At 40.7% G+C, this 27,103-nt stretch overlaps 2 protein-coding genes across 4 annotated transcripts in view; one reads left to right on the top strand and one right to left on the bottom strand.

The window, feature by feature from the left end:
- The window catches only part of dock2-like (dedicator of cytokinesis protein 2), a 94,980-nt gene extending 90,636 nt beyond the window's left edge, over positions 1-4,344 (bottom strand). The window contains exons 1-7 of the mRNA XM_069170664.1: positions 4,120-4,344; positions 2,012-2,095; positions 1,520-1,560; positions 1,292-1,347; positions 1,102-1,198; positions 869-1,017; positions 476-611 (exon numbers count right to left, since the gene is read on the bottom strand). Coding sequence (XP_069026765.1) covers positions 476-611; positions 869-1,017; positions 1,102-1,198; positions 1,292-1,347; positions 1,520-1,560; positions 2,012-2,095; positions 4,120-4,162 — 606 coding nt within the window. The 5' untranslated portion in view covers positions 4,163-4,344. The remainder of the gene's footprint in view (positions 1-475; positions 612-868; positions 1,018-1,101; positions 1,199-1,291; positions 1,348-1,519; positions 1,561-2,011; positions 2,096-4,119) is intronic.
- A 2,820-nt stretch (positions 4,345-7,164) lies between these two features.
- hrh2a (histamine receptor H2a) lies at positions 7,165-18,115 on the top strand. Of its 3 annotated transcripts, XM_069171851.1 has the most exons (4): positions 7,165-7,228; positions 13,864-15,432; positions 15,623-15,794; positions 17,535-18,115. In XM_069171851.1, the coding sequence occupies exons 2-4, from the start codon at positions 14,427-14,429 to the stop codon at positions 17,554-17,556; spliced, it is 1,200 nt and encodes a 399-aa protein (XP_069027952.1). In that variant the 5' UTR covers positions 7,165-7,228; positions 13,864-14,426; the 3' UTR covers positions 17,557-18,115. The 3 variants fall into 3 exon arrangements, with proteins under 3 accessions (XP_069027952.1, XP_069027951.1, XP_069027953.1); XM_069171850.1 differs by lacking the exon at positions 7,165-7,228 and having other exon boundaries at positions 13,371-15,432; XM_069171852.1 differs by lacking the exon at positions 7,165-7,228 and having other exon boundaries at positions 13,371-15,432; positions 16,212-18,115.
- The last annotated feature ends 8,988 nt before the right edge of the window (positions 18,116-27,103 follow it).

The raw sequence follows: 27,103 nt of genomic DNA, 5'->3' as shown, positions 1-27,103 counted from the left end.
AGAAAATCCCTGAGTACAAAAATCATAATAGATACATTCTCTTCTCACTGATTAATCAATGTTGAAATATAAAATAAGCTGCAAGGAGTTGAAGTGAAGTTAAGCCAATTTCTGGGGAAGTGAATTCTTAATGAGGTTTAGCTGGCAGACATGACTGGCAAGTAAAATGTATTATCCATGGCGTTTTCATGCAGATAAAGTTTCATTTTAATACTTTATTATCAAAAAGGGGGGAAAAAAAACTAAATGAAATGACAGCATTGTGATTCCAGCCATGTCAAGTCAGCTTTTAACATGCACTGACGTTAACCCATAAAAGGCTAACGCAGTTTCTCAGGAGAAATCTAGTCCAGTGCCGATAAACCGCAAACCACAGAGATGTCAAGGATGCCAAAGAAATTCAGTTGTGATTACAACATCTGCCGTCATATCCACCCTCTGTGAGGGACTTTCTACATGGCAGTCTGTCCTGTACCTGCTCCTCTTTGATACGTTCATTGATCTTGGCTGTGGCCTCCTCATGGGCCCAGAAGAGACTGATGACACTCGCTCGCTCTGGATCCAAGATGTTCCCATCCTCGTCTCGAACAACCTGTTCCAGCTCCAGGATCCTGGAGCAGGGAATGGCAGGGTTGAGTATTAGGAAGATTGATAGAAGACCACAGAGGAAACATAAGACAGGACAAATTATGTCAAAGAGCAGAGGGTAAAGGAGGACATAAGGAAACACAGTAATAAGAAAAGGAACAGTGACGTTTGTGAAGGAGATCAAACTAAGAGAGAAATATGATTGACAGATAAGCTTTAAATGATGTTGACAAAGTGTGAACCTGAAGTTTAAAGATGTAAAATTTTAGTGCAGACATACTTGTTGCCATAATCAATCTTGGAAGTAACTTTCTGCTTGAGCTCCTTGAATTCGTCACTCGGCAGGGTGCCGGACAGGAGCTGAGAGCGCCACTCCATCAGCTCACACATCAGCCTCTGGACCTGCTTAACACGCAACTCTTTGTTGGCCTGGACAGGTAAAAGTACAGTGTCACAAACAGACACACACATTCACAAACACAAATGGTGTTTTTATAATTGTTTGGTGTGTACCACAAACAGTTGCTTCCAAATGCCTCCCCACTCCCTCAACGTGGTGGTCACCTCCTTCACCAAGGGCATCTCAGCAGACATCACCACCTCCTCATCTCTGCAGTCACACACACTTGTCCATGAAAATGCAACAAATCATAAAACTTTCATAACTTTGGGGGACAGCTGAAGAGTTTGTTATTCCACTCACCCTCGTTTTTCAATGATGACCTCCTTAAGATGGACAAAACTGACTGGGAACACTCCCTGGAGCAGAATATATGTGAGGGAGATGAATAAGGACAAAAAGAAATCAGTGATAGCTTTTCACGTTCTTATCCACACAACTAGAACATAAGAAGATGCATGTGTTATTATCACCTTTCTGTTAGTATCAATATGATGCACAAAGTAAAAACTTTTTTTGTGTGTATTTTACCTTTTGGTCTTTGTTCCTGACCAAGTTGCCTCTGTACCACCCTGAAAAACAGACTGACTGTAAAACTAGGATATATACATATAAGGTTTAATAGGTAGTAACAGAAAATTAAAATTGGTATACTACTGAACAGTTAAGTTGTTCATCACATGAATTTCTAATGTTAAATTCTGTGAACTAAAAACAAAAGTATGTCTTCTGTCATCGAGTACCATTAGCATGAGTATTGTTTATCAAAATGACAGAACTGTGAGAATAAACATTTTTATATACTAAATGCAACAAAAACAACATTTCACATATTTGCTTTATTCTGGTGGTTAACAATTTGGGGAAAATATGACTGTGTATTAATTCGTTCCACAGACACCACATGCAGACAGAACATATTAACAAATCTAAAAAAAAAAAATTCACTGATGAGCTTAAAAAACAGGCTAATGCAGTTATTTAGGAGCACCATACAACCGAAGTGATGTTAAATATGCTTACCATCGCACACCTCCTGGATGTGGACCGTGTCTCCTACCTCCAGGGAAAGCTGCTTTCCTCCTTGGCTGACAAAATTCCACTTTACTAAACAAATAAAAATAATTATGTCGGATGAGGAGTGCATTTGTTGGACCGCTGTTTAATGGTGCTACAATAATAATAACTGACTAATTAAAAAGGAGCAGAGCCAAGCAGACTAGAATGTTCACACTGGTAGTAATCAAGGAAGCCTGACCTCCTTGACAAGTTGGAGTTTTTTTTTAAAAGCTGCCACGTGCGTGTTTGAGGCCAACGACTAAAGACACAAGTAGCTTTGGAGACGTATGACGACTTTGCTTCTTTTAAAGGTGGAAAGCCACTGCATAATATAAGATGAAAAAATAAACGTAGTGCAGCTTATGCAGAAGCACGGCTCAGATCAACTGTCAAACTGAGTCCCCATGACTGACAATGGAAACAACATACCCGTGGGTGGACATTTTTTACTAGATCGCACTGACTGGGTGATACTAAAGTTACACCATTAGTCCACCAGTTGCTGCAGATTTCTTTAATACATTTCAAATTAAAAGTACTCAAATTATTCATAGAAAATCCAGCCATGTAACTTTCGATTTTGGTAGTAAATAACAGCTTTTGCTTCCCGTTTTTCAAACTTTTTTGAAAAGGATTACAGTTTTTTTAATCAAAAATTTGAAACCGTGTCTGGTTCCAGTTTATCATTTATGAGTATTGGCTGCTGTTCTTTCTTAATTAATATTATTTTTAGTGGGCTTTTGGGCTGTTGAAGATCATACTAAATTGCCAATCTGATGATGTCAGCGGCCTTGGGCTATTTTTGACAGAAGAATTTGCGATTCAATTAGTCTAAACAGTCAGATGATAGATTTACTACAGTATACTGTATGAGTACAAAAAGAACTGGTAGCAGCACATGTTGCAGGAATAAACACTACAGCAGCACTCTTTGCAGCAATCCTGTACTGCAAACAGTGCATTAGATACCAGTTTCTCTGCAAAATGGTTTGGTCCCTAAACAAGTCATCATAACTACAAAATGACTGATAAATTAAGAGATTATTGTGACAGTAAAAGGTGTCACACTATTTGGTAGACCAGCCCTAATATTAAACTGATAATAAGTAAACCTGTACGTGTGCAGGTAACCCTTCTACAGTATTTAGGTACAGCGTCAAACTCGCACAAACTTCCTTCCTTCCTCCACTTCCTGTGTTGTAGTCTTACACAGACAAGGGACGGTTTCATACTACATACAGTAGATAAACAACATTTCCTTGATGTATTTGTTTCTATATTACTTAATCATTTCATATTCTAATGTCAATCGTAAACTTTAAGAGGAAGAAGTACTGGGATTAAAACACTTAAAAATGTCTACTTGCAATTTCCACAATTTAAATTAAATAACATTACAAGTAACTGAGAAATCAAAGCAATGGCTGCAACAGAACGGTAAACCTCTGTTATTACAGAAGAGGTCAAAAATCGGTGTTCTTGACAAGTTTGTGACAGCATCAGCTACATATCAAGTGGAAACACAGGCTGATCACCTCCGCCATATTTAACCCACATACCACACACACTACTGCACTGAGAGTTTGTGCCTTCAGTCTAAGACTAGTTCCTGGTCAAAATCAATCTTTCCTCTGAAAATTGTAATTTTCAGGAATAATCTATTTTGTAGCTTTTGTATTTATATGTGCTGCATAATGTATAATGCACAGAATACCATCCAACTGCTGCTTATTTCTTTATTAGATGGAAATTTAGCTTACAATTTTATCCCTCACCTTCCAATGCACATACTGCGAGTTTGTTTTATTGAAGTTAAATGATGAATATGATTTTTGGATTAAAATCCATAGGAGGATTAAAACTGATATGTACATCCTAAAATCCTTTGAGGCCTTAAGCACCTGCTCACATCCCGTCAGGCAGGAAGTGACAGGCATCTATTTTGCTCATTCTTAATCAAATGGGATGGGCATTTTACCATCATACTGTAACAGAAAGACACAATAGCATCATTGTATGTGTGCATGCACTCTCACACAAAGACGCACATAAGTAAGCACATATTGACTTACCTATGCCATACCGCTCTGTTGTGGTCCGTGTCCAAGGACCCATGATTGTAAGTCCTTTACCCACTACTCAAAGTAGTCGTCTTTCTGACTCTCCTCCTGTTCTTTCTCGCTCCCCAAACTTCTTACTTCTGTATTTTTTTTTTATTTTTTTTTTACTTTAAATGAAAGCTAAAAGCCCATCCCCCTTTGCCTCTCTTCCTCTTCGGTCTCCTCTCTTCCTGTCTTTAGACGGTAAAAGGGAAGTGGGTGAGTACAAAAAGGTGGAGTCCTACAGAAGCCGCAGGCCGATGCACTGCATGAAGCCTCTTTTAGACTTTTTATGATTGAATCGTCAATAACATGAGGTGTTAGTTTCAGAAGGGCAAACAAAAAGATGTGTAAAGCATGCAAAATTACAATATCTAAACTATCACACGTTTTTTTTGCTCCTGAGTTTCAAACTGGGCCTGTATATGTCCATTTTTAATTACTAAATGACAGAAAGCAAAAAACATTTGTGATCTCTTCTTAAATCTAAAAACATTTCCCGACTTGCACAAAGCAGCATCTTGTCGTTGAACCTTGTATGACTTAAATGAGTAGTCTGACAGCTCACACTGCCATCTCTGACACAGAACCCTCACCGTTTCCCTTTGTGCATCGCCCTTCAAACGTGTGAAATCAAAGGTATTTTATGTTCGAAGACAAGGCATCAGAGGAAATGGCTGATGCTGTGTTCATTATACTGAAGGTGACCTGAGCTCACCTCTTCTCTTATGTCCTCACAACAAGAAAGATAAAACTAGAAAAATCCTTTACGAGATTTCACAAGGACAACTAAATTTAAAATAATGTCGGTGTTAATTGGGTTCTATTTTCTTGTTTAAGAAATTCTTTATAAGGCTAAAATTCATATCTGAAATTTTAAAGCTATACCTCCTTCAGATGATTTTACCACGGTAACCATCACACTCCGGAGAACATCTTTAACACAGCAATTGGCAACAATTATCCATCATACATGAAACTTGTTTTGAATATAACAGACTGCTCTTTTGGCTTTAGTTATGAACCGCATTCAAGACCAGAGAGTAACATTCAGCATCCAAACATGCTATTTCTCATCTAAAAATTACTTAGCAAATCCAGAAGAGGGTGCTAGAGTGGTAAATCATGTTTAATTTTTATATATATATATATGCCCATTGCATCACCTCATCCCATCAAGATATTTAATATTCAAAAACACACTGTTGACTTAGACTGGGAGCTGTGGTTTACTTCCAATTATAAAAATGTATATTACAAAGCTAATGCAATTTAAGGTGCCACTATAGACTGTCTTTTAGACACGGCCAGTTTAAACAAATGGTCTCTTTTCTTACTCAAACTTGGACGGTAACTCTGGTGCTCAAAGATATCAAAACCAAAGAACACTTAACTATGGTCTCAGTTATATTAAACACCACATATGGAGCCAAGTGACAGAAGACACTGTTGACTCAGCAGCGCTAATCAAGTATTCTATACCATCTTGGAAATATCAGAAGCTACTCTGGAAATCTTGTCATAGAAACATGACCAAGTGGAAGAGAAGCGAAAGACAGGCAGCCAGATGAATAAAGAAGAGAAGTACAGAAAAAAAGAAAAACGTTATATAAGGAAAATATGCCATATAACTCACCTCTGGCAAAATCCATCATGCAACAATAACACCATTGTCTGTTTCTCTTATTGTTTAAATATAAAAAAAAAAAAAAAAAAGCTTTGCACTATTGTTTAGTTAGTTTTAATTTAATTGTTCTATTTTATTTTATTATATTTATTGTATATACTGTACATTTTTTATATTTAATATTTTTTACTGTTATTTTATTGCTTTTCTGTATCTATAAATGCTGCTGTAGCGGAAAAAAAATTCCCCTTGGGAATTAATAAAGTATCTATCTATCTATCTATCTATCTATCTATCTATCTATCTATCTATCTATATAGTTTTATGTGGTGGAACAAAACGGAAACCTTGTCAATGGAACTCACAAGAAATAAAGTTGGAGACAGATGAACTGATATAACGAAGGAATTAAAAAAGGCAGCAAGCAGTCTAACAAAAAGGAAAAGCACAAAAAGAGACAAAAAAAGATAAATTCAGCACCAACTAAGATATGAACAGGGCCATGGAAACAGAGACAGAGACAAAGACAGACAGAGATGAGACAGATAAGGAAAAGGGAAACAAAAATGGACAAAAGCTATGAAAAGAAAAGTGATCATGACTTATAAATGTTAGCCTAAAGCTCATAAGAGTAATTCACATTGGAAAGGAAAGGAAAGCCACATCAGTTACCACAGCGCATGAAAAATAGATGCAAAGGCAAAGTAAAAGGCTGCACCAGAAATAGAGGGATAGATTTAGAAATCCTTTTGACCCTTAGGGTCACTGACATCACTTGAGCCCAACGGGCGCCAATTCTCAGATATTTCCCAGAAGTCATCCACCCAATAAGCTCTAGAGATCCCCTAACATTAAACTGTATACAGTTTCGAAAACAGGGGCACTTGAGTCCGCATGAGAAATTTAAAAGAAAAAAAAAAAAAAACATCTTAAAGAAATGATGCATGCACAAATAGCATGCCTTATATGTCTCCTTCCACCACCTGGACTTGCATGCCACTAATTCCATTAGGGCTGAATGCAACAGGTTGCTTGGATTATTCAGGTAACAAAGCCGAGTCTTCATTAGGAAACAAATTGCTTAGGACAAATTATTATTGTGGCAGCTGGCAGTTGCAAATGAAAAGGCATGACAAGAGAATGGAAGCTATTCAAATAATTCCAAAAGCAAATTACCCTAAATACATCAGTAAGAGGGGAGAACAATAGGAGGCACAGATACTGAAAGGAAAAGAGAAAGAGCTGTAAGGAGCTGGTGCTCGCTCTCTCTCTCTCTCTCTCTCTCTCTCTCTCTCTCTCTCTCTCTCTCTCTCTTCTTTCCCACACACACCGACATGTTCATTACGTGCAAAAACACACGCACACGTACACTTCGTGAGCAAGACTGTGGTTCTCCCTGGAAGTAGAGCAGAGCAGCGGGGGCAGTCATCACAGACAACACGCAGCAGCACTGAGGTGAGTTGATAAAACTCCAATTGCATACTTGCTATTCAATATGTCATCCAGGTTCAAAGAGCTGTGAAAACCTATCATGGTCGTGGTGTGACGGCATAATTAAGCTCGACTTAATATTTGCTTTAAGTGCGCACCGGTGTGTATTTCAGCAGCCCAACAAGAATGCCAAAGAAAAAAGAAATCATTTAACATTTGTCAAATATGTGATGAACTCTATTTAATCAATAGCAGTCGATGAAAATGAAGTCATTATGTAAGCACTTGCTCATATCATTTCTGCTTCTCAAGAGTAAAATTGTTTTGTATGCATAAAGCAAAGACAGGCAAAGGAAACTTACAATGGAAAAGCAGTGTGTGTGTGTGTGTGGTTAGTGATGTGATGTCGCACATTAATAGACTCGCAGCATCCATCTAGATGTTCGTCAGCTAACTTGGAGAGACACAATTTCTTTTATATTTGTTAAGAGTCATGACTTAAATTCAGATTCACAGCTTTGTGTTTGTGGAGAGTTCAACTGGGCCTCTCCTGAGTCTGGTGTGAGCCTGTGAACTTGGGGTCATTTAGTCCTTAATGAGGAAGTGACATTATTCAGTTTGTGTGTGTTTGTTTTAACCAGTTGTTACGTTTGTGTGAAACATTTTAACTTCACTCTTTCACTTTCATATTCTAAAACCAATGCAGTGTACATTTCCATAGTAGTAGGAGAGGAGCTGGAACTAAATGTTTTAATAATTTTCCTCAGACCCAAAGGGTATATCAGAGATGCAAATTTAAAAAAATAAAATAAAAAATGAATGGTTAATTACAATAACAATAGCCATATTGTTAATAAAGCCTTCTTGGACTTTCCCATAAGCTACATATAATGGTAATATGCCCCCAGTCTACTGGAGTACAGAAAAGGAAAATCAGGTCAGAATATTAAATCAGAGAACTTAATTTATGATTAGCTTGAAGTAGTGAGTCATAAAATCTGCTTTTGGTATTATTTTTCTTTCTTACATTTGGTAATGTACACGATTTTTTAATGAGATGATTTAGCCAATCTGGCCAGTTCTTTGACATCATTTTATTTGTTTCTTATGGTGATAAAGTTTCTGTCAGTCATGCTCTTTCAGCCTTTGTGGCTTTCACTGCTCAAGATAACCATATTGGGTTTTTTTCTATGTCTCAAAATAGTAAAAACACCTTTGCTGATGGAAGTAAGAGATGTATCTTACATGGATGTGTAGCATTTGACATTATATGTTTACAACAGGAAACGCAAACGCTTTCCTAAACTGCTAAATAACCATTAAAGCCTAAAGACAAGCTAAATCAGCTCTTATTAAAGTGAAGATGTTGCACACGACTACTTATATTGATCAAACTGAAGGGTTAACACAACTGAGCAACACACGCGAGTCTGCAATGTGAAGCAGTTACCAGAACACTATGATGATGTGGGTTAGTCACATGACACAGGTAACAATATACCGCACTCTGCAGTTCTGAGGAAAGTGCCTCGTTAAAAGAGCTGCTGGGAAGTAACTATAAAGATATGACAGAGTGCGTGTATTCAGGCTGTCTTTGTGCGTGTCCACTTAAACACATTGATTTGGTTTAAGTGTTCTCCACGGCTGCAATGTTGACATAACAGAGGCGTGGTAAGGTCAAGACTGACACACAGAGGACAATCAATTATCTCCATGTGATCTGAACTTGTTTGTGTACGTGTGTACGTGTGTGCGTGTGTGTGTGTGTGTGTGTGTGTGTGTGTGTGTGTGCGCCACAACAATGCATGCTGTTCGTGTCCATACATATTTTATATGGCTGATCCCCCTGTCTGTCTGCGGTCATGTCTGTCGCTCGACATGTTTCGCTTTCACGCTTCGTCAGAACACACAACTGTTACCAGGCAACCCTCCATCCCAGACCTCTTCCCTGACTATTCAGTGTCTCTCTGTCAAGGGGAAAAATAAAGGCAAACAGGAACACAGATGTACACGGACAGGCTCACCGACAGCTACACACACACTCATTAAAATGCAGACAGGAAGTGAGCGAGCCATGTATTTGACACTCAATTGAATTACATTAGGATAAGTGAAGCATTCAGAAACCTGATTTAATTATGTTTCTCTCTGATGGACAATGCATTCAGAACTAAAGTTGCTTTCAACATTTGTAGGTCTTGTACAACTATAATTATTAGTCAGAGCTGATTAAAGTTTTTACCTGGTACCAGTTTAAATGTATTGCTTTTCTTTCATGTGTAGTAAATTTAGAATTTAAAAAAACAACTTCAGAATCACATGAGCAGCTGCAGATTTCAGCCTTGTGTTTATCTAAAGCCGCATTTCCCCAGATGGTACCGGCTCTACTTTACTTGACTCTACTCGCTTTCAGCATCAGGTACTGGAATTCGTTTTAGTATCTCATCAAGCCTGCATCATTACTAAAGCTATGACATCATCTTCAACACAACATAAACACACCATTAACAAAAATGAACTCACTGAGGAGTACACTGAGTTACTTCATGTACAGCTGACACATTTCTGCAGCATTGCAAAGACAAGACAAGAGATTTGGTTTTGTGCGTCATCTGAGGACATTGATAGACCTTCTAAACACTAAATGGAACAAGCAAACTGACGATTGACTTCTTTTCTGGATCCATGACAAGTCGGTAACAACCTAAAAGAAAAGTTAATTTCACACCCTGCTGACAGTTCAGTGGGGTGTGAAATGATTGCAGTGAGTTGAAAGGGTAGACTTAAACTATTTTCAACCATTATATAAACATATTCAAACACATTACCCTTTATTTTTGACAATATATGAGATTACTTTGATTTTGTATTGGAATGAAGAAGAGCAGGCGTCGCTTATCTATTTAGCTCTAATTAGACACATCTGGCTGGTAAAGAAACTATTTTTAAAAAAAAAGGTTAAAAGGATGAATGCTCGGTATTTGGAAAAGCTAGCAATTTAAGCAGCAAGTTCCAGGTGAGAGGTAAATAACCTCGTTGCTCATCTCCGAGCTCAGACATTGTCTAGGAAAGAGACACTGATCCAAGTACTTTTCTGCCTGCCTTTCATCTTAATACTCGAATTGGGATCTTTTCACCAGATCACCTACGGAGTAATGAAAGGTCTAGATGAGGCAGGATGAAGCCCCCAGCTCATTTGCATCTTCCATGTACTGAACGATAGGAGACACAGATATACTCGTCCTGGGATGAGCCCTTCGAGCATAGTCTGGAGAACCATTTTGTTGTCACTTAAAAAAAAGAAACGGCATTTACCTGCAGAAAACAGAGCACTTCATGGTCATCAAAATCCATTACAGTTCTCTAAATCCATTACCAAAACATTTGTTTTGGGTTGTGTTGACGTGTCCATGCAGGTCTACGTGTGTGTGTGTGTGTGTGTGTGTGTGTGTGTGTGTGTGTGTGTGTGTGTGTGTGCGTGTGTGTGTTACACCGTGAAAACAGGGAGAAAAAAATCACAAGTGATGTGGTGATGTTTCCTCAGTGAATGCATTTACCGAAATTAATTACATAAATTTACAATATAACAAAATATTTGGCTACAACAGAGCACAAAGTTAGAATTACATACCTTGACTGGCGATTAACATGCAACTGGGGTTGAATGAGCTCATTCAAAACTTCTTAAAGTTGCTACATGAACAACACAAACTGTATTAAACACTTTTACATACATGCATTACTTCACTGGAATGACAAAAACACTGCGGATTCCCCGGGAATGCAGGCGAAGACAAAAGCAATCGATCTCAGGATATGGATGATGGATGATGAGGCTACTTGGTAGATGATTGATAATGCAATTGTGAATTAACTTTCAACAAAAATGAATGAAATAAACAATGAATGAATAACAGTTTCTCAGTATTTTAGCACACTACAAGTTCTTGCTGTTTTAAAACCCTTTTTGAACACATTTTAGACATTCTTCGTTATGACATATGATCTTTTTAACCATTTTATGAGTATGAATTGACTCTTAAAATTCGAACAGATCATTATCATTTCCACTTGTCACGTGTGCATGTGTGATTATATATACAGATGCAGTAACACTCATTGTTCTCCATTTGGGACAATTAATGTGGGAAGAAGAAGAAGATGAGTGATTCTTTTTACCCCTCTTTCTTTTTCAACTTGCGGGGAGATATCATACTTCTCACCATTGACATGGTATTGATAAAACGCAAATGCTTGAAAGCCTTTTGCCTCTTGTACTTAATACAGTAAGTCTCGTGCTTACTGTGCATCCCAATGACTGGTTTAGATTGTATATCAATGTGCTTTTATTAAAAAAAAACAAAAAAAACATCCAACTGTTGCTCATGTGGGAGTTTTGGTGTTTGTTCCATAATATTGTACAGTTCTATTTAAAGATCATACGATGGGAAGTGCCCTGAGATTACTTTTGTTGTGATTTGGCGCTATATGAATAAAACTGCATTAAACTGAGCGAAGATGACCCTTATATATACCATGTCCCAGGATTGAGACAAGTTTGCCAGAAAACTTCTAGTGGTCAAAATACACGTCCATATATGGACATTCCTCAGAGTCTTGTGCTGAATCCAAGCCAAATCTAATTCCCGCTGTTTGCATCAGAAAGGGTGTGTGGGGAAAATAAAGTCACTGATAATGTGAGAGATTCTGATGATGAAAATGGCTGAAATGTGGTGTCTGTGTGTGTCTGTGCGTGTCTGTGTGTGAGAGTCAATCTGTGGCTCTGTCAGATATGAAGGGTAATGTGTCGTATGCATATGAAAACTGTACTTGATATGCTAGTGGCTGTGTTATCAGTGTTTTCTCTAGATGAAGTTCAAAGCGGTGAGTCAGTGACTGAAATGTGAAGATTAGAAGAGTTCAAAGATTAGCGATGATGTTTCGGTTTTTGCAGACTCAGATTTAATTAAAACCTTTTCTTTCTGTGTTCTTTTCATGAAATTGTCAAAATCTTTTTTTCTTGTCTTGATGTGAAGCTAGAGTGTCTCTTTCTCTTTTTGAGGTGATAAGCGAGCTGCTCTGGACCATGTCTGGCAAATATACTGATGTCCATTCTCGTGCCAAAATACATTACTTACTGCCCACCGAAATTACATTACATTTAGCTGACGCTTTTATCCAAAGTGACTTACAACACCGATGATATACCATTGTGAGCAATTTTTTTTTTTTAGGGTTCAGTTTCTTGCTCAAGGACACTTAGGCATGTGGACAGGAGGAACTGGGATCAAACCACCAACCTTCCGATTAGTGTGCAACCCACTCTACCACACACACACACACACACACACACACACACACACACACACACACACACACTCTTACTTCTCACAAACGTTACCACAATTCTGCCAGGTACATATTAAAAACTCATGTCCAGATGCCATTAATGACTTCATAGAGGGAAAATATCCTGCTGTAAATCTATGTAGAATCCAATCCATAAAAATAGAATGTATTTTGGCACTCCAAACTGTGTTTTTATAATTATTACTAATCTTGAACTAGGTGTAGAATTACATCTGAGATAAATTTGTGGCAGGGCTTAGATCAGGGCAAGAGTATACAACTGTCTCTAAAGATGTTGCCAGGAGCACGGTGTTCACAATAATTTAATAGAAGAAGTTTGGAACCAACCACCAACAGCAGTCCTGAGTTGCTCTGAGCAAGAAGGGGTTCATCAAGGAGGTGACCAAGAACCCAGTCACTGGAGCTTCAGAAGTCTTCTGCAGAGATGGGAGAACCTGCAATAAGGACAACCATCTCGGCAACACTTTATCCGCGATAAAGCTGTTAGACCAAAACCACAGAGTAAAAAGTATGACAGCTGAAAACGTGTTTTCACTTTGTTATTATGGGTTATATTATATAGATTGAATAGGAAAATGCTCATTTATTCCATTTAAAAATGAAATTTACAACAAAATAAAATGTGCAGAAAGTGAAGGGGTCTGAATACTTTCTGAAACAACTGCATATAGCAGCTCTCATCAGACCAAATCTTCCAGTACCTGACTTAAGATCTCCATCGGACAATGTGAGGATTCTAAAAGAGTATCACTCTAAAGCTTTTCCATATTTCTGCATGAAAACGTTAAGCTAATCTAACAATATTTAAACCAAAATTAGGTTTAACATCATGACAGCTGCAGCAGATTAGACATTTAGCCATGCTGGATGTTTACCCATTTTGTATCCGAGTAAATAGTATGTTCACAACATGCATACTCATCTCTCATGGTTCATGGTTTTAGTATGTATAGATGAGAAGTCCCATTAGTTGACTGTCTAAAATGGCAACTTTTTCTTTTCTTAATAAAATTGCAGCAAAGAAATAAGTCAACGTTACAAGTTGCAAACAACTATACGCAGTGACATGCATTAGAAATGTGATGATAGATATACGGATTTAATTATAACTTTGGCAGCCACACACTGAAATATTTAGCATAATGCATGCAAAGCTTGGGGTGACAGGTCTAGAATCAGACACAGATCAACAATGTAGAGTTGTACAATAGTAAAACCTTTACTGGCACTTCAGCAATAAATTGATACTGGACTATGTACTAACTGTATTTCTTATCTTTGCCCACTAGGTGTCCCTACAGCCATAGAAAATGGTGTGGAGCCAACAAGATGCCATGAACCACTGAGAATCCGCCATGCAGTCAGAAAACCATTTAACAGCCTGCACAGTGCTGAGTTACAGTTTTCAGTGGCTGCATTTATCAAGAAACAAATGTTCAACCAACTTCTTGACAATTTTTTGGAGTGTGAAAACTGCTGTGATCAAATCACAGTTGAAAGCATTCAGGTTTTGAACAACAGGAAACAGGCATGTAAGAAAGGGTTAAGAAAGTGGAAATATTGGGGGAGCTGGAGACAAAGGAATCACATGAGGCCACTATCTTAAGTCACATTTCACTATGGAGACACTGAGATTAGACTGTGCTCCTTAATCAATGGAAGCCCCTGAACACACCCAGTGAAGATATTTAATGACATTATATGTGAGCTTAAGGCTTAGAATGGGAAAATCTATTTTTCAAATAGGGAGAACCTTTTGTCAAATTAAAACTGCAAAGAAAATGTAACAATGGGTCACATAATGCTCCAGCCATGATGTCATCTGACTGTCTCCAGTGAAGCACCAGCAACAATGTTGTCAAAAGGGACGCTGGGTGTCATCCTGTCCCTCCTCATCCTTCTGACTGTCAGTGGTAATGTGTTGGTGTGCCTGGCTGTCTGCACCTCTCGACGCCTCCGCTGCCTCACTAACTGTTTCATTGTGTCGCTGGCTGTGACAGACATGCTGCTCGGCCTCTTGGTCCTCCCTTTCTCTGCCCTCCTCCAGCTTAACGACGAGTGGCCGCTCGGCCCTGTCTTCTGCAACTTCTACATCTCCATGGACGTCATGCTGTGCACTGCCTCTATCCTCACCCTCCTGGCCATCAGTGTGGACCGCTACCTGGCAGTGACCATGCCTCTGAGATATGCCTCAATGGTCTTGCCACGGAGAGTCATTGTAGCCATGGCTAGTGTCTGGACAGTGTCTGTAGCTGTGTCTTTCTTGCCCATCCAAATGGGGTGGAACACCATTAATGGGACAGTCCAGAACCGTGGGCCTTGGGCTTCGGCGAGGAGATGTCGTTTTGAGCTGAACAGGCCTTATGTACTTACCGACTCTCTTCTCACCTTCTACCTGCCTCTGTTGGCCATGTGCTGGACATACCACCGAATACTTCGCATTGCACGGGCACAGGCCAAGCGCATCATTAGTGCCCAACCCACTTGTGTTACCAGCTACAACTGCAGGAACAATCCTTCCACCAGCACCAGAGTGTTTTCCAGTGTTACAGTCATGGCACTGCGAGAGCACAAAGCCACAGTGACTGTGGCAGCTGTGATTGGGGGTTTTGTAGTGTGTTGGTTACCTTATTTCATCCTATTCACAGTGTTGGGCCTAAAGGAGCACCCAGACCCCAGCACAGTACCAGCATATCCCTTTGTGTTGTGGCTGGGATACGCCAACTCAGCCCTCAACCCTATCCTCTATGGAGCCCTCAACAGGGACTTCAGGTCAGCCTACAGCCATCTACTGAGATGCCGATGCCCAATTTACAGCGGGTGGAGGAGCCGACAGCCGTCTTCCACTGTAACGGCAGGTACAGCTGCTTTAAGTGTGCAGGTTCATCTGTATAACTCACGCACTTCAGTTTTAAAATCAGCTTCCTTTCAGAGTGGACTTTCCTTTCTGGACAACAACATTTTGCAGCCAGTGTGAATGCATTTCAATATATGTTCTGATACCCAGCGTGTCCAGTTGTTATTTTTCCTTTCTTCTCACCATCTCAGCCAGAGAGCAGCTTACAGAGGTGACACTGCTATGTGACCACACCCCAACCACCTGCAGGGAAGGTCTAACAGATCAAAACATCATGCTTCAGCAAATAAACAGCAGGACAGCCACAGCAACGATCCAACTTACAAACAGCACTGCTGCCACAGATGTCAACAGCAATGAAAGGTAAACTATTATCCAGTATATATTATTATTATACTTCATGAAAACTAATTGGAAATGTTGCAGAGATCTTCATGTCAACAGGAAAATTATTGCATGCAGTCACAACTCAAACTTCATGATATATCAACCAGCATCTTTAAAAAGAGTGAGACTTCACATTCAAATTATGTTTACGATGCTACAACACATTCACAAATAGTTAAACAAATACCATGCCATGAAAAACAAACTTGTTTCACCAAGAAAGGGTCTTCATTAGTGCAGTGAGACAGCTGTATGTTCCACTGTGCTCTCAGTATGTAAGCAAACTCATTCACATGTTATTTTTCTGTCATAATCTAAAACACAAAGCCCCTCAGTCACACAAACAAACAAACAAATGTATCTCTCTTCTCTTATCGTTGTCAATGAGCCCAGGTTGTGCTGGTGAGCCTGTGCTGGTGAGGCGGATGCTGTGCTCACCATTTACCCTACAACCAGAATCCATCAGCCCGAGGAGAAACAGCAACAGACAGACAAAGGATGGATAAAAATGTATAGCCCCTGTTTTTGGAAGCTTTCAGTGCCACAGTAGAAGCAACCGTAATCCACCATGGAAGTAGATACAAAATAAATACTGACATCTCTGGCCCACAACAAATGAACTGTGATACACAGATCCTAGCTGTGTCATCCACGGTGCATCAGGCCATATGGCAATATGCTTATTAGGCCAAGAAATGGGGTTTCAGCACTGAGGCGACACATTTATCCAGTTCCCCATCCTGCTTTCTTCTCGTTGTTTGTATTTTGGGAAAATCCCCAACTAATTGTTTTCCTCATTTTATGTGCATGTTTTTAAAGTGTGAATTAGTTAAAGCAACAAAACAACAGAAGCATTTTTTTCTCCATGTGAACTACACATTATAAAGGCTCAACAGGACTATCGTACAAACACACACAATCCAACCAATCCACATTAAACCCCATTAATAAGATGTTGCAAACATGTTTATCTATGCGTTGGATGTGTATGCATGTACAGTATTTCTCCAGATTTGCTGTCTAATGTATCCAACCAAACACAAGTTCAACGTCAAACAACACACAAAGTTTGTGATTTTATCCAACAAAAGAGCTGTCTGAGAGAAGTGCACAATATACAGTATGTGCTGCATTTAATCAGATAAAAACAAACTAATGATACAGTCATGTCTCTGTAAAGGAGAAATTTTCATCATACTCGGAGAGAAAGCTAATATTACGTCTTACAGATGCCATCTTGAATTGTGGAAGGATAACTCAACAGCTAACACAGCCGTTAGAGGGTGATGTTCTCTTAGAAGTCAAGAAGGTTTATTTGTAACCAGTAAAAAGTATTGCTAACCATCTTTTATTATCCCATCTCATATATTTGGTATCAAAACTTAACTTGCAAAGGAGTTTACTGTGTCCGTTTTGTGTTTTGTCTTCCATTAATTTAAATTAATGTCTCCAAAAAAGTATTGAGTACCGAGTGTAACAATATTCTTGCACCCGTTACCTCCACAGCACATGTCCTACCTCCTAAATCATTTGTGTGCAGCCCTGTACTGTATGTAATTGTTAATACAGCAAACTGGCGAATAGCTGCATTAGAAAGAGGAGCTGATGCACATTCACCATCATGGCAAAGATATTTAAGGGAATGTCTCTTTCCTCTGTGAATATTGTATCCCAAAGTACCCAAGTTTTGATTCTCTTCTTTTGTGTCTCTGTCAGAACTCGCTCAAGACAGAAATAAACAAAAAAAAACAGGGAACAAAGGATCTCAGGAACTCTTCACCTCATCAGCAAGATTCAACTGTACGCAAAGCTGGCCTCAATCCGAACAACAACGAACAGCCTCTACGTGGATGGAGCATAAAATTTAAGTTGCCTAACACAATTAGTCCACTGAAACCAACCATCCTACAGGGCAACATGTGGCCCTAAACGGCTCTTAAACTAAACGTAAAGCTCTGAAGGACTGAAGAAAACCAGCTACTTAACTTGTTGGTCATCAATTTCATGAACAACTGGAAATACTCTTTGCTCCACAACAAAAATGGATGTTTAACAAAACGAAGGGAGAAGGGAAAAAGTAATGAACAGACTTTTATTACACTTGTCCCCACATTGAAATATGTGACTTTGAATGTGTCGCATGCAAAACAATGTTATGTGTTGATTGATGCAGCCTCTTCCAGATAGATACTGCTTTAACGCTGATCATTCTTTGATGTAAAGCTGATAAATGTATGTATTAAATCCTGTTGTCAATGTTTAAAGAAGCAGGTACTGTTCCGCCAAAATAAAAATGTACAACCACACTAATACAGAGCAGCCTAAAGGGGCAAGACAGGCTGTTAAGCAGAAATAGGTATTAACATCTGGGATGATGCAAAAAATGTGTGTGGCAAGAAACAAAAGTACACCGGAAACAATTAATCACAGCTGTCAGCACATGTTCTTTCAAACTATTGCCACATTAACACTTAACCTTCTCCATACTTCAACCTATTTCCTTTGAGGATGACTACACAAAACATACATGTCAGGTTCCAGCTGGAAACAACTGATTTTACAATCCATTCAACAACATGGAAACGCTTATGTAGAATTTATAACTCGGTTCGTTTTTTCACTTATTCATTCTTTATCTTTAATATACCCACCATTGATTACTTACACTATTGCAGTCGATGGTGAAACAATAGGTTCAGTTTTTTTCAAGTCTGTCTTACTTCTGCACTCACATGGCATATGTACATCATTTGTCTTGTCAGTTAGGAAGTCAAACCCTTCCACTGTAAAATGCAGGAGACAAAGTACAATCCTCATTCAGTTACAGACAGACAGGTCAAGCATAACTTTCCGTAACTCTGCAAGTAGCACAGTTAAATTTGGAAAAGGTTCTGCTCCTCAAGGGGTTTCTCAAAGTATCTGAACAGCAATAAGGGTATTGCAAAACACATAACGTGGGAGTCAAAGATAGATATAAACATCAGAGAAAAACAACCACAAAGCTGAATCCTAAATCATTTAAAGAGGAGGTTAAAGAAGAGAGAATTGCAGCATTTACTTGACATTAGAAACCACCGGGGTAAAAGTTAAAACAAGTAATATATAATATATGCTTAGTACAATATACACTAATTCGAATGTTATAGGTGTCACTAGTCAGCTGGTGGCTGAACAGATTACGTCTCGATAAACTCTAGTATTGACAATGAAGGAGCCAGTGGAAGTCAAACAGCTGATGTGAGCAGTAATTTTGGTGGATCAATACTGTCTAAACTTCTGCAAATTTAGGGGGCTTTAGCAAACACAAAGAAGAAATTTCAAACTAAGAGAGACTGTAACTTTGACTTGACTTTGGCTATACCCTGCTGAAGCATCTTATTACCCTCTGCTAAGCATCTGATTTGCACAGAACAAGTACTGGAAAATTTCTCCCTCATCAAAGTAGTGCAAGAAGGGATCAAGAGGAATGATTGCAGTGAACAAGTTATATTTTGTATTTTGTTAACATAGTAACAAAAATGACAAATCCAAATGTATCTTTTTCGGTGCCTTCAACAGGATTTTTCATCTAATCTGGCTAACAGTTTGAAGAAAAAGACAAGCAGATGGCTTAATATTTAATTTAGGGTGTTCCACGGCTTAAAATATAAAGCTGGTTAACATCTTAGAGTCTTATCTGTACTCTGTCCTGTATAGCTCCAATTGATTGTGCTTTTTTCTGCTCCCTCTAGAGTCCCTCTATTCCTACATAATAATCAAGTGTCCCTAGGTAATTTTTAGCCACTTGCTACTCTTATCCATCTCGCTGTAGATTTTTTTTTTTTAGAGTGACCACTGGCAGCTCCAACCACATGAAAACCATTCATCATTGCTTCTTAAACATCAGATTAATGTGGGGAAAAGAGAAGACATAAAGTCTCTCCCTCCGTGTCTCTTATACGCATGCACACACAGACACTAACACAGTGCACACACCCGACTAGCTCCGTATGAGCTATCAATCATAGATATTGTCATTATTCAACTGTGCCATCGACAAGCCCCTTCTCTCTCTCTCTCTCTCTCTCTCTCTCTGTCTCTCTCTCTCTCTCTCTCTCTCTCCGTCTCTCTCTCTCTCTCTCTCCGTCTCTCTCTCTCTCTTTTTCTTTCTCCAGTCCGTGTTCCTTTTTCTCTTTTCTCTGGCTCTCGCGCACACACACACACACACACAGAATCATGAATCATAAATCTTATGAATGCCATCTAAAGACTGCTCAGCGCTATGAAGAGGAGAGATGATTGATAGATATGAGTGACTGTAGCCAAAGCAAAGAAGATGGACAGAAGGTTGTAACCAGCAACACCGAGGTCAGAAACTGCAGTTCAGGGGTCAAACATATCAGAGCAGGCGCAATATGGCTGAGAAGGAGAGAGAAAATGGGTGGGGGGGCGGGGGGCGGTGGTGATGAGTCGAAGGAGGGGAGGGCGTAAATGGTTGAAGGGGAAGGGAGCGAGGAGGGAGGAGGAGGGTATGGGGGATGCTGCCACAGTGAGGCTCAAGCCATAACTCATCTTTTATTAAAAATAATGAAAAAAACTTAATGAGTTAATAATATCTGGAGAAAGAGATAGGGAGTGAGACAGAGATGGAGGAAGGGACAGGAGGACGGAGGAAAGGAAGGAGAAAGGAAATGAGGAGAGCGAAAATGGCACCATAGAAAAGGGAACAGGGTCAGTGTCGCTTTTTGCTCTTTGGTCATTTATTCCACTTTTCAAAGTTCACTCAAGATTCATTAGACCGACAGGGACAATCACAGCGATCCCTCTCTTTCTGCCGATCTAAATCCCAAAGCCTGCTTGGTAATTAAAGGCACTTAACAACCAATTAACAGTGATGAGCTAAATTAGCAGGATATTGTCTCCTTTGACGAGGCTACTGCATTATCAGTGTATTGAAACAGCGATGAGCAAACCTCAGTGGCCCGCGTTTGCATGTAGGCAAATGACGGATTAATTACTATTAAACATCAGCATCTTAATGAGCTTGGAAACAATTAGAGAGGTCGTTAGCATGTGGAGAACGGCTGAGAACAGAAGAAGGGAGGGCGTGCACAAAAACAAGAGAGAAATCTTCATTGGGAAGCAATACTGATTAAATGGACGTACGGTCGCAGTCATCGCCCAATATCCACGGACTTATTAAATACATGACATCACCATTTGTCTTTTATCCCATCAAGCTACTTTTCTCCTGCCATTATCTTTCCCCCTTCTTCTCAGGCTTCCCCAACTCTGCCTCTGTTTCATCTCTCATAAAAAGCCTTTTTCTTGCTATTCCATTTCTTTCTGCACTTTTTTGCTTTTTTAACTCCCATTTCTTCCTTCCCTCCTTCATGCTTGGGGGGCACAGTCCTGTGAAGGAATTTAATATGCAACTTTTATATGAGAAACCAATCGCATACGTCTGGGTCTATTGGGCTCGCAATCTATCGGCCCGGACGGCTAATGCAATAGAGAGAGCCGGGGCTATTTATCACACAGGGAGCTATCTTTTCCTCTCTCTCTCCCACTCTGCCCTCGCTCTCTCTGTCTTTATTCAAGCCCAGATTCCTGGCTGCCACTAAATCAGGCCAACTATGAGCTATGGCTGCCCAGAGGGCATCTCCTCTTTTATAGGAGGATTTGGATTTTGTATCTACTGGTTCCTCAGTGGTGTTGAGAGTGTGCTAACGGAAGCTATAAACATTCAACAAACAAAGGCAACAACTTAAATGTCCCTCCTTCCCGGCTGTAACGATGGTGAACGTGCAGAGATATATGGAAGTAGGAGGACGCATAAACCTGATGAATAAGATATCGGGGGCATTTACAATGATGTTGCAACGATTTGTTTGTGTGCATGTCTTCAGATGCAGAGGAAGAAACGCATGTGAAGATTACACATTCACAGACATTACGTACACATCCTATAATATGCAATAATTCTCACATTATTACTAATACTATTCACGCAGAGCAGCAGCACAACTTCAGAAGTTTCCTGCTGAAAAACAAAAGTGACAGCGTGCGGAGGACACTGCCCACCTGCAGCAATTAAAATGCCTCAGAAAACCAAATTCATTTCAACAAATTAGCCACATTACTGGCCACTGTGTAATCGCTGATGGCAATTAATAAGAAATTAGTCACAATCAGCCCTATATTAACATCTCACCCAGGGGCCGCGGCTGGAAATTAATAACCGGAGATTCATCTCTCTTACTGTCTTTCTGGCTCTCTCTCTCTCTCACACACACACACACACACAAACACACGCATGCACACACACCTAGGCCCACCTATATTGTTCATGAATCACCTCTAAGACACAGATTTTTTCTATGTGGATCGTCTCATATGATCCGCAATCTGCTCATGTCAGCGAGCCAGCTTCCTCTTTACCAGGGTGTGAAAACCCCCTGAAAGACATGAGTGTGAGTGTGTGAGTGTGAGTGTGTGTGTGTGTGTGTGTGTGTGTGTGTGTGTGTGTGTTTGTGTGTGTGTGTCTGTGTGTCTGAGCGTCTGAGTGTGTGTCTGTGTGTATTTACTCGCTAGTACAATCAACACGTGCCCTGAACAGTTTGTGGACATACAGTATGTATAAAGATAAACCATACTGTATATCTTTGCGGTGTGAACTGGACGTGCGTGTGCACGTGTGAGTGTGTGTGTCTGAGGTGCTACACATTTGGGGAGGGGGCATTGGTGGAGACTGAGCCCGCCTCTAGGGGTCCTCACACCAATCAGCAAAGCGCACCAAGAATCAATTAACACCAGTGGGAGGGGGCAGAGGCTATGGCAGCACACACACTTGGACATATACACACACTGTCCACACACACACACACACCTTGCCGACACACATGGTACTGTCTGAGGAGATATCCATCAGATCACACACTGCACAATATGCCAATGTGTGTACATGTGTGTCTTTGAGCGTGTGTGTCCCTATCCCAGTGTGCCCCGGTCTCTCATGGTGTGAGGTTGGGGAACAGATTGGGGGTCAGCAGGGGGGTCAGGCCAGGGTCACCCCCATCTGAGCCGCGTGTGTGCGTGTCAGTGTGTGTCGATCTCCGTCCGTGTGTGTGTGTGTGTGTGTGTGTGTGTGTGTGTGTGTGTGTGTGTGTGTGTGTGTGTGTGTGTGTGTGTGTGTGTGTGTCTGTGTGTGGAGTGAAGCCTGACCACCACTTCCAGGGCTCGCTGGCAGGCAGAAGTGAATAAGATTGATGGTGTTGATTCATACTACGAATTCATCGTTCCCGCTGAATCCATAGAGAATAAATACATCCACAGAAATTATGAAGTAAGGGACCAAAATGTGTATCTCACATTTCATATTCGTCTTCCGCTCTTTCCCTTTGTGTGTGTCTCTCTCTCTTCCTCGCTCTCTTTGTCTCTCTCTGGTGTGGGGACAGCTGCCGGCTACATGAAAAACATTCATCATCGCATCTTTACCATAAAATTATTGACAGAGAGGAGGAAGAGGAGCTTATATTGGCTACATTTTACATGGCTGGACAAAGAGAAAAATCACCCATCTGCGAAAACATGACAAGTTGGATTAAGTGAAAACAAAATGCAACGCAAATGTTTCTGGGATGCTGTGGAGCTAAAACATTGAGCAGAGAGCAGAGAGGAGACAGCAAGAAAGCAAGACAAGACATTTCCGCCATAACAGACAAAACAGAACGGCCAAATAAAGTGATCAAAGAGTGTCTGCCATTCGCCCATGAACGTTCCACTGCGAAACCCCACCTCTCTCCTCTTCCTCTCGCTCTACACATTGCCGTCTCCATCTGTTAGCCTATTGCCCTCGTCCGTCCACTACCCCCCCCCCCCTCCTTATTCGTTTCCTCTCCTCCTCTGCTCCTCTCTGGCCTTCCTACCCTCGGGGAGGTAAGGTGATCTCCCTGTGCTGGTGTAAGTGACTGGTATTAGTCTCCTTCTCTGTCTGTCTGTTTGATCCCGGCACTAATGACTCCACAGGGACTGGGGTCTGATAATGGGAAATCAATATAGAGAATAGCGCTCTGGAGTGGCCTCACTTAGCTCTCGCTCTTTCACGCCTCGCAGCAAAGTGCCTCTGTGCATCTGTGTGTGTGTGTGTGTGTGTGTGTGTGTGTGTGTGTGTGTGTGTGTGTGTGTGTGTGTGTGTGTGTGTGTGTGTGTGTGTGTGTGTGTGTGTGTTTGAAGAGGAGTGGAGTGCGGTGTGTGTCGAGGAAATCTGTTTAAGTATTTGAATATAGCCTGGTTTATGTACATATAGAAGTTTTAATATTCATGTTTCTGATTCAAATGGAGGATTTCCTTGGACTGTGTGAAGCTTTTGAAACATGTTTAAGCCACATGACCACATGAAACTTAAAGTACAGTTTTTGGGGTCATCCGGCAGAGAAATGCATGCGAGGCTGTGTATATCTGAGCGTGTGTGTCTAATCGGTCACACTGCGCCTGGGGCAAGACAGGTGGGGCTGGTGGCATGAGGCTGGTGCCCCCCCTCCACCCTGAGGGGCCAGAAGGCCCAGCAAAGCAGGGGGCTGGAGTAGCTCCCTCTGCCAGGCACCAGAGCACTATGGCTGGTGGCAGCTGGTCCTCTGTCCCTCCCTCCTCTGCTCCCCTGCGTGAGCGCCCTGCAGGCAGGCAACAGGAGGGGTGAGGAGGTCAAGAGGCAGGAGAGAATGGGTGGAACAGCGGCGACATGCAGCATAATCGGCTTTTATGAAGTGGAGAGGACACAGACAGAGGGAGACGGGAAACGCAGTTCTGACACAATGCAGCTGACTACAAGCAGTAATGAATTAACACATTAGCGCCACGACCAGGGGCGCTCAAGAGCATTCAGCTGCTCTTAAACACCCTGGCACGCTCTCGCTCAGACATGCACACATAAATCAGTCATAAGTCATTAAAGCAATAACAAACACACTCACTAATTAATTACATCAGTCATTTTGTCAATGTCAGATCCCTTTGGAAGCCATTGAGGATGATCAGAGATTAAAAACCAGAGAAACTTTTACTTAGCACTCAGAGGAGATAAAAGAGAGGTTAACTCTCGACGGTACAAGCACACACACACACACACACACACACACACAAAGACAAAACAATGCTGTGGGAATCCTCTTGTCCAAACTCAAGCCATGTGTTCAATTATCATCAGCCCCAAATGATCCTCATTAATGCTTTAACTCTTTCTCTCACATCTCAGTCTTAGCCAGCCGTCCATCCCTTTAATTCCCGTCTGTGCGGTTGCTGTACTTCCCTCTCTCACTCTCTTCCTCTCCCTCCCTCCTCCTCCTCCTCTCTCCCTCCCTGACTTTTAACCAGCGTGAAGAGGCAGCCGTGCATTCAACCATCAGACAGGCTAACATGGTCTGTACCCGCACACATGCACACACAGAGCCAAAGCATATTGTTCCTCAAGTGGGGCAGGAACGTAATGTTCACCAAAACAAATGGGAATATTTCTGTGGTTAAATGGGAATCCTAATACTTGCAAGAAAACTCATGACTTGTGGAGTAAGATCACACTGAAAGTCACTCTGTTGGTTGCATTTTGACTCGAGAATATATCAAGTAATCCACCACAGTATTTTTACAATCAGCTGATACAACATTTAAAATGCAAAATATCTTTCCTCCAACAAATGGCTTACAACCTTTATTTGGCCATTAAAATCCTTCACTCTCCACCAAGCCATATAACTGACATTTACAGTGATGTTTTATATGGTTTATCTGCTTTTTAAAGGTCTGGCAGATTAATTGTGTCCACACAGAGTTACAGAGTAGTGTTCCACTGACAGCCCAGGGATGATCACGGTCCTGTCCGGGTCCCTGATGAGGGATCCCATTGCTCTCTTCTCATCCAACAATCCCACTGAGCATGTCAATATGAAACCCTATCCCCCTCCACCCCCCAACACTGGGGCCATGCTAGGCAATCCCTCCAGTTATAGACAAGACAGCCTTATATTGATAGGATAAGCCTGCATAAGTGCTGCATCTGCGTGAGAAAAGATGCATGGAGAGGGGATGGAGAAAAGTGTAAATTAGACGAAATCAAGTCTCCCAACAGTAAAACACATTTTCACTATATTGCGCTCAATGTAAGCGTGATTTACAACACGACTCCTGTTGTATGTGGGTTGAGGGAGAGCGGGCCGTAAAGCTTTGTTTACCCGACTTTAAAGAATCCACAGCCTTGTAAATGTTGTCAGATGGCCGATGCCAGTGTCTTTCAGCTTAATACTACCTATATTAAATAGTTTAAATATTTCATAAGGGTGGGTTTTTTTTAGAGCGAGGGAGGGGAAATCGTTAGCTGCGGTAAAGTTTCATTAACTGGTCCCCATTTCGCTGCGAGGCAAACTCATCTCCTTTTATTGTAATAAAACAATCTCTCTCTTTCTCTGGGTGCTGCTCCACTCATCTCCCTCTCTGCACCGCCGCTCTCCTTCTCTTTTACATCATAATAATACACTACATCCCCTTTAAATGCACTATTACTTACCGCTGCCTTTTCATATTGTAACATCACGGGCACTTTAGCGACAATATAAAAGCGTGTCATTCATTATTCAGAAGCAGCCGGCCTCGTCCCCCTTTTTAAAAAGTCAGGCGCGCTGCGGAAATTGATAACGGCGAAGAGACGCGCAATAAAAACGCAGCCCCCGGGTACCGAGCTGCAGCCCAGACCCCCCGATTATGCAGATCAAGTGGTAATTTCTCAAACAAATCGCACGCTTTCACTCTTTTGTTGTCGTTTCTTTTTGGACTTTTGGAATCAGGGTGTCAGCTTTTATATTGCCTGTGGAAAAAAAACGAGGATTGATGTGCATCTTAATTGTTCATGTATAGTTTTAAACATTAAACTTCCTAAATATTTTGGTCTAAACGACATGACCTCAAGGCTGCTTATTAAATGGACTCTTGGTATCAATTCTTTTTTGTCTTTTTTTGAATTTTTTTATTCTTTTTTCTGCTGTAACCATAAAGCAATGAAAAGGTCCGACACACCATCAATAAATTCATAAAAGCTGGCAAGAGGCGAGTTGAGGCTTTTCCTGATGTGTGTTTGGATAACCGGTGTCACGGTGGTATCCCGGAAGGTCAGAGCTAATGTGTCATAATCACTCTTAATCATTGGATTACACCAGATTAATAACACCCCGCATCTGCAACGAGTGGGACCCCTTCTGCTCCGTACAGGCTGGAGGGACTGCCTTCACTCGTGCTGGAGTCCGGATAAATGCAATAAT

Source organism: Embiotoca jacksoni, unplaced genomic scaffold (assembly GCF_022577435.1).
Source record: "Embiotoca jacksoni isolate LCO1_2020_lvr unplaced genomic scaffold, fEmbJac1.0.p SCAF_5, whole genome shotgun sequence".
NCBI lineage: Eukaryota > Metazoa > Chordata > Actinopteri > Embiotocidae > Embiotoca > Embiotoca jacksoni.
This window is presented reverse-complemented; position numbering and strand designations above follow the sequence as displayed.

Excerpts from the sequence above, each read along its gene's own strand:
- hrh2a (XM_069171851.1), top strand. The coding sequence starts at position 14,427 with ATGTTGTCAAAAGGGACGCTGGGTGTCATCCTGTCCCTCCTCATCCTT. Across the intron at positions 15,433-15,622 it reads GTCTTCCACTGTAACGGCAG|CCAGAGAGCAGCTTACAGAG; the intron begins GTACAGCTGCTT and ends TCACCATCTCAG. Across the intron at positions 15,795-17,534 it reads GATGTCAACAGCAATGAAAG|AACTCGCTCAAGACAGAAAT; the intron begins GTAAACTATTAT and ends TGTCTCTGTCAG.